The 10987-nt window shown below is 38.4% G+C and overlaps 1 protein-coding gene across 1 annotated transcript; it reads left to right on the forward strand.

Moving 5' to 3' along the window:
• Positions 1–7448: 7448 nt before the first annotated feature.
• On the forward strand, positions 7449–9834 carry si:ch1073-83n3.2 (uncharacterized). The gene is made up of 3 exons (XM_062418917.1): positions 7449–7561; positions 7824–8010; positions 9322–9834. Exons 2-3 carry the CDS (start codon positions 7830–7832, stop codon positions 9675–9677), a joined length of 537 nt encoding a protein of 178 aa, XP_062274901.1. The 5' UTR covers positions 7449–7561; positions 7824–7829; the 3' UTR covers positions 9678–9834.
• The last annotated feature ends 1153 nt before the right edge of the window (positions 9835–10987 follow it).

Consider the following 10987-nt stretch of genomic DNA (forward strand, 5'->3'; position numbering starts at 1 on the left):
TCCACTATGAACTGACCAACAACATGATGGACATCACTCTGTCCAGGCAGGAAAATCTGTTTCCGTGTAAACAAATGAGACAATGAGCTTAAAGCTTTTGATTATGTCTATTAAGGAAAAGTAACAATAGCTTTATCAGCACCATTAATAGTAAATGAATCCTAGAAAGCCACATTATGTCAATAATAATCACATCTGTTTTCATCGTTGCATATGACCTGGTTTCATTTGTTTTGTTTTGTAATGTTCTGTGAATGATAACTGGCTGCTTCTATAGTTTCTGTTGTATTATTTCATGATGTCTTGGTACTTATTAGTACAAGTTTAACATCACCTCTTTTTTTGCACTATAATTATTATTACTGTGTTTTGTTCATGGTGTGTGCCTTGTAATTTCATAGTCGAAGTCTGATATATGAATATGTTCTTGTATATGTTAACCCCGGGGGTTGAGATCCTCTATATGTCCTGTACATATGGCAAAATTAACTTTGACCTCTTCCTCCCAGTGACTTTTAGTTGGAATGAAAAGTTAAGATGTGTTTAAAACACATAAAACTGTTTAAAATGTTTTTATAACCTTAATTTAGCCATACCAATGACCCATGGAGGCAGTGGAAAAGAGAAATAATGAAAAATAAAATATATATACAGTATAATACTTATTCAACCTGTTAGTGTTTGTATTTATTGCTACTCCACATTACCAGGATTATGTCATCAAGATGTCTAGGAATTTGTTTGAACGTGCTGTCTCAGCCAAAACAGACTGAAGCATCATCAACCGTAGTCTAAGTAAATTTGTCTCTCCCTGATGCCCATCAGGCATTCTGAGTAGTAGACTGTGAGTGTTTGGATGGAAGTGATGCTGGTGCTGCCTGTCTGGGAGAAGGACCCAAAGAGTTCACATAGCGTTCACAAATAATTGATTTGTAGCATTTTTTTTTCTTTTCCCATGAAAATGATGGGAAGTGCTGGAACTCAGGTTGCGAGGACCTGGGTCTCACTGGCCCTTTAAGAATGGCCCTGTGGACAGTGTTGTATTCCCAGGGTCTTTAATGGAGACAGAGAGGGACTGAGAAAGACCCCATTGTATACGCTCTCTTTTCAATAGGAGCTTGAGCAATGGTGCTCTCACTGCTCCCAGATAGAGGCACAGAGAGAGAGGCAAGGAGGGAGGGAAGAGGGTCACTGAGGGGGTCCTGTACAAGAAAGAGGGGTGTTCTACTCCAAAACACAAGGTTTTTGGGGCTGGATGGGTCTGGAAGGAGTGAATGTTTGGGTTTTGAGGGGGATGGGCATCAGATCTGAGGCTGTGTTTAGGTTTAAGCCACACCAAAATCCATAAAACCTGTTTCACCAAACACCGAGACTTTAAGACTTGGGGATTTTTAAGTGAAGCTAAAGTGGATTAAGAGAGTTGAGAGCTCATGCTTCCAGTTATAAAACCACCTTATCAGCAAAACAAGTTAAATGGAAACCAGCTATTCTGTTATTGTGTTCTGCCTGGTGGACAAAACAACTTAATTAGTTTCTGAGGACAGTCTCCCCTGGCCATCAGACATGGGAAACACCTCACTTCTGCTCTCCCAGCTACAAGACCACCTGGGGTGATAACACTGATTTAACCGCTTCTTCTTCTCCTTCCTCTCCTTCCTCTCCTTCCTCTTCTCCTTCTTCTTCGTCTGACTGCAAACTGGATGCATCCAAAGACAAACTACTTCCCCCAACCTGTTGATACATCACAGGGACTGTAATGACACGTGACAGGACTGCCTGGGACTCTTCTGCCCCCTGTTGGTAAAAAAAATGCAAAACCCTCATGCTGCACATCAGACAAGGTATCAGTAAACAAGCACACATACATATAGTATAAGTATAAAAATAATATAATATATTATATGTACTTTTGATGTACTTTTGATTACCAAACATATACATGAATATATATTCATTTTGATGATATATATATATATTCATTTTGAGGATACTTGTACCAGATATGTTATTACACATTCATAGATTTAGTCAGTCATCAATAAATATTTGATCAATCAAATGAAAAATACATTCACAATCACTGTTATATGGTCCAGGTGAATATTTGTATAGTATATGAATAAAATGCGTTCGAATGCTGCTCTTTTATTTATTTATTTTTTGTAATAAACACAAATCAAATTTGTACATTTGCACATGTAAAAATGTGTATCAGTTGCACAACAACAACAAAAATGTGTTACCAAATGTTGGTAAATGTTATTTCCATTTTTGTATACTGTGGGTCACATTAGGAAAAGTCTGGCTAAAAGAAATGTGTATATGGTGTTTTTAAAGCTCTCAAATGTAAAAAATGGTTCAAATTTGACACTGAACAGTATGTAAGGGTTAAGTATATTATATGTATATTGTAATACTCTATTCTGAAAATACATGAAATGAATAGTACTGTATATATTCATAAATATGACTTTTTCAGCATTTATTTAGATACATACTGTACAAGTCCTGTGAGCTACTGCAGTTGCTCTGAATGTGTGAATTTTCTGTATGGGGCCTTTTGTCAACAACCATGCAACAATGTACCTGCAGTATGTACCCAGATCCCCCCCAAAATGGTTTAGTGTGCATAAGGTGTATAATTATTTAATGAGATTCAACAGTCTAGACTGGCAAATGGAAAGTCAGAGTTAAGTAGTGTCTGTTGATGAGATGTGAGAATCAAATTAAGCAAAGAGAGATAGAGAGGGAGACATTTTTTCTCAGGAGCTGGTGGACCAAAAAGAGCTTTAATATCAGCCACACAGCAGATGTCTGATGATCTGAGCCATAACTAAGAATCTGACCTGGGATTTTTAACATCTGATTTGTTTTAAAAGTGTATACAGTTCAGAAAAATACCACTTGATTGCACAGATCTGTCAGATGGAAAATTTACTGTCACTGTAGGGGAATAAGGCCTGGTTTTCAATCATTATTTGGCTTGTAATAACTAGCTCTGTTTTGGATTAATCATAAACACTGCCAATTACCACTGTGAATAAACTCCCAGAGTCACTGAAATAAGAAATTAGCTTTAAAACAAACATTTTGTACATTTCAGGTTTTTCTTAAGTATGTTGATTTTTATAAAGTTTGTTTTCAGTTGTTTTTTGTGTTTGTGGGTTTTTACAGACCTTTTGTGTGTATTTAAGTTATATTTATATGTTTCTTTCATATGATGATTTGGGATGTCCTGTCAACACTTACTTTCAGTTGTTGTTTGTATAAAACCAGACAGACACCTTTTTCTATTAGGTTGTCAAGAGTGCTTATTTTTAATTGTCACATACGTGTGAACGCATTCAATCTGCATGTGTTAGAATCCTCTTGACACCGTGGGCACTCACTTCCAAGAAGAAGGCCCCCAGATAAGTGCATATTAGGTCAGGGAGGTGTCTCTGTTCAATGAGTTTTGCCCCCTGAATCCACAGTTTAGAAGATTTTCTTTCATAAATCTCCACAATGCACATGAGAAGATGAGATTGGGAGGAAAAACGTAGTCCGAATTTTTAAATTGAGATAATTTCCCCTTAATAAAAGTGTAGCTTAGCTTAGCTTATTGTTCCTTAACCTCCTGCGACCCTGCGTCCTCATATGGGGACATTACATTTTGGGTTTTCTGGACTTTATACTTCATTTTACTTAACTTTGACCTGCTGACCTTGTTCATACACAGTTATTTGTGCCACCTAGTGACCAGGTACAAAACCTTATCAAATTTATGGTTGAAACTTAACTAAACAGTTTTATACACTGGGGAATCAATTGTGTTATACAGTCAAATAAATCCATTGTCCCCCATATGAGGACATTCTTTTTTTCAAAAACTACTTCCTGTTCAATGACAATGCTTAGTTTATGTACTTATCACGTCCTACTAATCCCAAATATCTTTGAAAGAGGACCCAAAGTCTCTTTAAGGAAGAGACCTTTGGGGCCAATCGGAAGATTACCGTCTTACTGTAGACACCATTGTTTAATTGTCACGCCTGCTGAAGCATCCTTGAACAAATCATTAAGCTGGTTTTAGCTGCAGGGGGGCTCTTCTACTGTAAATGAATGTGACCTCTAACCTCCCTGAATGATGACAAAGTGAAAATAGACAATGTTTACATTCATGCAGCCATACATTTATTTATCTATCTGTTGAGTAAATGCTATTTGTCTTCTCTTGCTGAATTTAATTTCCTCACTGTGATGAATAAATTCTGTGTGTCTCACCATCTTACAACCCATTTATCCCTGAATATTTGACCCGAGTGGAGTGGTTGTGGTATGACTGTGTCCCTTCTTGATCCCTCCTGTTACATAATGTTATTCTAACTGTGATAAGTGAACACAGGCTGATACAATGAGTCACTTTTAATCCAGCTTGGATATATGACATTGAAAAACAGTTAATATCTTGGAGGTTGTCGCTTGGAAAGTGGGGCACACATCCCAGGTCTGAACAGATTAAAAAATCTTGGTTGGGCCTATCCACAGCACTGCAACAACAGGCTTCCAGCTGTGCAAGAATAATAATCCCTCTGTTTTAATCTGCCTGAGCAGGAGGTGATCCAAGCCCTGGTTCTGAGGCATAGAGATACACCGGCAAACAGGTTTGATGGCACTTTAATGATAAGCTATTATCATTGAATCTGCCATATGTTGCTTGCAGGACTTGAAATAGAGGCTTATATCTGTGCATGTTTTTTCCTGAGAGGAGGAATGGGAAAGTCCAATATGACATCTGGTGATGGCCGCAATGACAATCATTGGATATTTTTTGGTAGGATTTATCCATCGTTGCTATGATTATTTGGGCCTCTAACGCTCATGTTTATGTGTGCATAAGCGGGCATCGGCTCCAAATCCACTCACAACAGTGCAGGTTTAAGGGAGGAAGGCCTAAATAGTGGGGATTACTCCCCTCTCCTCTCTCTCTCTCTACCTCTCTCAGTCTCACATTGCAGTCCCTGTTGCTTTGATGACCACAGACATGAGCATGGCAGGCGTTCATCGAGGCTTCCTCCGGAAATATGGTAGGTCTGTTTTAATTCCTTCATCTGTGTGTGCAGTTGTCATGTAAAGGGTGTATCTGTTTGTCAGTTTGTTGTTTTGACATGTCTGGGCTCATTCTAGATATTTGAGATCATATGTATTTAATGCATTAGGCTTCCTGAGTATCGAGTGAGTCAAATTATCTGTAGTGTTGCTTGTTGAGTTTTATACTGCAGGTTTTACAGTCTGGTAAGCAGACAGTGGATGATCAGAGTTAATGATCTTAAATGAGCTATACTTCCCATTAAAGAGAAAAATACATATTTAAAAAAAGAGCCAAACATTTTAAAATGAATCATTATACTTTTTGAATGATCTCAGTTCTTCTATTCTTCAAAGGCCTATTGACTCATCAATTACTAAAGAGGAGTATTTACTCATATCAGCACTCCAGAGATGAGCGATATCAGTCTGAGAGTCACTCTGTCTGATATGATCACTCCCAGATGTGTTTTTACAGAATGACGAGATGTACATTTTCCGAGCCAAGTCATGATACAGGACTCAGCCAGTGTTTCATGCCTTTGTGCATATGTTACATCTGTTTTATATCTCCCTTGATTTCATCTGATAGAGGCGTTGTGGTGGTTCAGGGGACGGAGGCAGAGGATACTATACTTTACCAGTAATGTCAGCAGTTCAAATATGTTTCTTTTCTCTCCTGACTGTGTAGACTAATAATAGTAAAATCCCTTAATAATAATGCCTTATAATATCAAACCTCTAGCATCAAATCTAAACAATACCTCTATACCTCTCTCTCGCTCTCTTTTCTGCAAAATCCACCTGTTCATCTTTAATCCTCTGTATGGGGAACTAGAGCAGACCTTCCCTGTCCATCAACATGTGCTCTCCATCTATTATCATTATTAGAGGATGGACGGCTGTCTGGGACACTTACTATCAATTGCTATGCATGCTGTCCCGAAATGTGTTCTAAAAACAGACACTTTTGTTTCAGCTAAAGGTTCACTTTACAATCAAAGAGCTGCTCTGGATGGCTAACAGGGAGTTACATTTTATAATAATTTACATGTAAAATTCACACATTGGTGCTGCTTTCATCGCTGAGATTTCAATTCAATTCGATTAAATTAAATTAAATTCAGTTCAATTCAATCCAATTCAATTCAATTCAATTCAATTCAATTCAATTCAATTCAATTCAATTCAATTCAATTCATTTATTGTTATTGCACAGCAGTACAATGAAATTGGGTTGTTTGTCTAGTTATTTGGAATTTCAGGCCACATTCATTTCAATTTTCTTATTTTTATAACTGTGTAATTTTTATATACAGGTTTGGAAAAGCCCTAACTTGAAATCAAATGCTGTCTTGATAAATGAGACCCAACAAGAAGGGTTCAATTTGACAAAGACATATATAAAGCAACATTATGTTTTCAGCAGATTATATCTATTGAAATTTTAATGTATTATTTTTGCTGTTGTTGTTGTATTATTTCTATTTTTCTGGTCAACGAGTGATAAATTACTCTCTAAGACATTACATAATAGTAGAACAGAAGGTTTGTGTTTACTGTGATGTACAATATAGCTCAGGCAAATCTCATGGGCGTTTTGGCTTAAAAAAACAAAAGAATAGCAGAAAATGGTTAAAAGGAAAACAAACACAGACTCTCCACTATCCTACAGTAGTTTAATGTTAATCTTCTAGTTATTCTTCAATCACACAAGATAACTGCAATATCCTCTTAAATCAAAATCAAATATAAATAGACTAACCCCACAAGGCTCCCTCTGTGATACTGTTTTTTGCTGCAGGGGGCTTCATGTTTAAGCAATGGAAGGAGAAGTATATTGTACTGACAATGGAAGGAAGCCTGCTGGTGTGTCGTGATGCAGAGTCCCCTCCAGACCAGGTGATAGTACTACACACCAACTGTGAGTCGATCGCAGAGGGACGAGAGATCCTTGATCTGCCTAAATTGCCTCCAGGGGGCAGGAGGGACTGCTGCTTCGCCCTCATCCTGCCACAAAACAAGTTTCTGCTGCTGCTAACAGACAACCCAGATGACTGCAAGTGGGTCTCTTTCAAATAAGCTTATTGTTAAGTGTTTTAACTTTGGTTGTAGCAAGCTTTTTACATATTTTGCCACCAAAGGAGCTATTTTGCTGCTTTCTCAGCTTTCTCGCCTTTCTCAGATAGGGAGGATTACTATTTCACCTTCACAAACATACACACTGGACTGGATTTCAAATGTCCTTTGCCCCACTCGTTATCAGATATTGATGCACATGGTAACATATTGACACACACACACACACACACACACACATGCTCATATGCTGGAATGTAGTTCTCCTTTGTCCAACTTGTTATCATGCAAATGTTTTATAAGACTGGGAAAACACACCTGATTGTTGATATGAAGTCTGGCTCCGGTTCAGTTGTAATGACTCATATTTACCTTTCACAGTCTTTGGCTGAAGTTAATCAGGAAAGTGAGAGAGGTGAGTCAGCAGTTCTGACTGCAGTCTGGTCATGTTGTTGCGTCGTTCATTCAACCCCGTTTAATGTTTCTTCATCTCAAGATCTCAATTCTCATTTATAGATGAGTGTATCTAACTATCTCAGTATCTATAATTTCCTGATGATATCTGAGAACACATAGGCTATAAATCTACAAAGATATATTATGATATATATGAGGCTTCTGTGTGTTTGTAACCCAGTTTATCCCTGTGTTAATTATGTATTTGTGTCATCTTCTAGGGCGTCATGTCACCCATGACCCTTCAGAGACAGCGCAGCATCACTCCTTGTATCACCGACAGAGACCCCCTGCCCGACTCCTCCAGTGATAAAGACCCTGGGTCACCCAGGGTCTGTGAGGGCACCCCTCCTTTGCCTCGAGTCACTGAACGGGGAGGCTCCTTCAGAGACGTAGGCAAAAATCAAGGTTCGCTATTAGGTCATTTGTAGTTATTTGACATATGAAATACTTCAAACATTAACGCTGTGTTTGGGGTCGTAGTGTGCTGGCTTAGAGAGCTCAGGGAAGTGCAACTACAGGAAAAAACTGTAAAAAAAACCTGCAATTTGACAACACATCTGTGGCATTAAGAAAGATGCTGTAATGCTTGCAATACAACAAAAGTGAGTGGCAACTGAAGTTTCTCTGAAACTGATACAGACAGATGAGTGTGATTTGTGGACCACTCGACAGTGTGTTTAGATAAACTTAATTGTTGTGTACAACTTGCAGCATTTCTATATTCTGTAATGGATTTTTACAAGAAATGTAAGGGCTACTTTCAGATTTTCCTCTTCATGCTGAGTTATTGAGACATCTGAACATTTTTGGGACATACTCGAAACAGTAAAGTCTGTATGGAGTTCTCTTGTCAAAAATATACAGTATATAAAATGAAACGTTGCTCTTAAGTTTTTCTATTATTGTGATGAAGTCAGAACCTCTGTAACTTGATTAGGTCACTGATTGTGTCTTACTATCAGGTGTGAGATTTTTATATAAAGCTGTATCTGATGCTTTTTTCAACTGTCACTTTATGCAACAAGTGTGGTCAAAACGTCATCTTCTCTTTAAAATAAACCCAGGAGACACATATCAACATGAGCAACCCATTGGAGTCATACCATATATGTTTTCACCTGATGAATATTTAGTCCAATATTCACTTGCGCTTTAAAACATGCTTTCATTCTTTGCAGTTCTCCTTTTTAGTTTACCTTTCTTTTGTTTAATAGTTGGCAGATCGTTGACACTAGCAGCTTGCAGCCAGACAACCAAAACAATGAACAAAAAGAAGCTAAAAGCTGCAAAAAACTGTGGATTAGTGATTCATAAGTAATTTGATCCATTGTTATTGTCAAAAATATTGCTCAACTGGGCTTTATAGGTATGAACAAAGAAATGAAATTGGCTCATTAGTTGTTGATGTGTTATCTGATGCACATAGTTAATATTAGTGTTTAGTTACAGTTATCAGTCACATCATGTAAAATAGAGTTTGCTGCTACTTGACCTACACCCATTCAGGAATCCTGGAAGACTTTGGGATTGTGTAACAGCTCTGCTTAAAACCAGGGTGACTGCAGACAAAATAATCTCCAAAACCCAAACTACAGATTAAACAGTTCATTTGACAACCAACCAATATTCCCCATGTTTTGTGAAATCAATAAAAACAGTTACACACTTTATTTATCTTTCTTTGCTGTTGATATTATTTTATAATTTCTCTTACAGTCAGTGGACCACGGCGGCCTCTGCGGAGCGTTTCCATGGCCCCCCCTCATCGTGTGTCAGATTGTCTTCGCCATGGCAATAGCAGTGATGCTCGGGCCGTGAGGGCAGTGTGCCTGCTGATGGGAGGGGCAGCGGCCTCTTCTGCTATGGGCTACCTCAACTCCTGCTCTCCTTCCTCTCCACTTGCCAGCAGAGCCCCGGAGCTCGGCCATGGCGCGGGAGGCTTATCCGAGCTCACCGCAGGAAGCTCTTTTCACGCCTGCAGCCAGGACGTCGACTCCCCGCATTTCAACAGCTTTGACTTTGAAGGAGACTCCGACTTTGATGCATTTGACTGTGGAGGATTTGCTTTTTAATCATGGCCAGAAAAAGAGATAAACTGTTTGAAAAGACCTTTCAAAATCCCTGTGTTGGTATCCTTTTATAATATAAGGGTATTGTTATCAATTAACCACTCATTGGGTTAACTATATGTCTGATTTATAAATTAATGAAGGTGTCCCTCCTGGATTTATGCCCATGCTCCTCAGGTGAATCATTTATGATCTTGACTCCTCTGAACACTGTCTGTCTCTGTTGTATCACTCTTTCCATGCTACAGGACAGCTTGAGCTTAACTGGGTGAGCAGTATAAATGATACCCACACAGCCACACAGGCATTTCTGAGGTAATTTGAGTCTCAGAATTATAATATTGTTTCACCACTGTATGTCTCATCGCTGTAATTTATATATATTTTTTAAAAATGTGAACACTGTAAATACTTTCTCCTCATTATCTTCATTCCATTGGTGCTTGATTTCCCTTTGCCCTGCTTTCAGAAATCAACCCTTCACCCACCATCTACTAATGCCAGTATCTTACATGAAAGGTGGGCTCAGAATAAATCCTGTCACCATGACCAGGCGTCTTTCTTGCATTTATCTAGTGTTTGTTGGCTGGTATTGAGCAACAGTGCAGACAGGCAGACCATGGTTTGGAGAGGATGATAATGATGATAATGGAGCAGATTTGCACAACAGGGGGATATGCAGAGCTTGAATAGCTGCATGTGCTTATCAGAGATTTTGTCTCACATCAAAAACAATCTCTCTGTGTTGCAGTGGGCTATATGAGGAGACAGGAGACAGTAAATGGGTGTGCAGTGAGAGAAATCTGTTGAATAATGAGGAGATAGCAATAAGACCAACTGTAAGGAGCGATTTCTACAACAGTGATTTTGGTAGGGCTTATCTTAGCTCTGCTGCAGCTGATAGAAATGATAATTTTCCTCCATGGCTGACACGACTCAGTCCTGTACACAAAGCCTGCCACAGCTGCACAAAAATGCTTCTTTCAAAAGCCTTTGCAAGGTGAGAGTTTGGTTATTAATTCATAGCATTATTCATGGGGGTTTAATGTGGTGTAATAAAGAACAGTACAATCTGGCTGGTCATACTGAACTTAACCTTTAACCTTTGACTTTTGTCAAGGTGGATTTTTTTTGCATATGAGCAATTCAATTTAGATTCAAAAAATGCTTTGTTCTGTCTTGCACCTGTTCAGAAAAACTAATAAGCCTGTGATGACATTGAATGCAACACACTAAAATAGGCCCTGGTGGAAAATGCATGAAGATTGCATTTATTCCAAAGAGGGCAAATGGTAACTTTCCTCAAAGTTATC

Source organism: Scomber scombrus, chromosome 5, assembly GCF_963691925.1.
Source record: "Scomber scombrus chromosome 5, fScoSco1.1, whole genome shotgun sequence".
NCBI lineage: Eukaryota > Metazoa > Chordata > Actinopteri > Scombriformes > Scombridae > Scomber > Scomber scombrus.

Bases quoted from the DNA above. Each gene is read 5' to 3' on its own strand.
- si:ch1073-83n3.2 (XM_062418917.1), top strand. From the start codon at position 7,830: ATGTCACCCATGACCCTTCAGAGACAGCGCAGCATCACTCCTTGTATC. The intron at 8,011-9,321 runs GTTCGCTATTAG...TTTCTCTTACAG, and splicing joins AGACGTAGGCAAAAATCAAG to TCAGTGGACCACGGCGGCCT.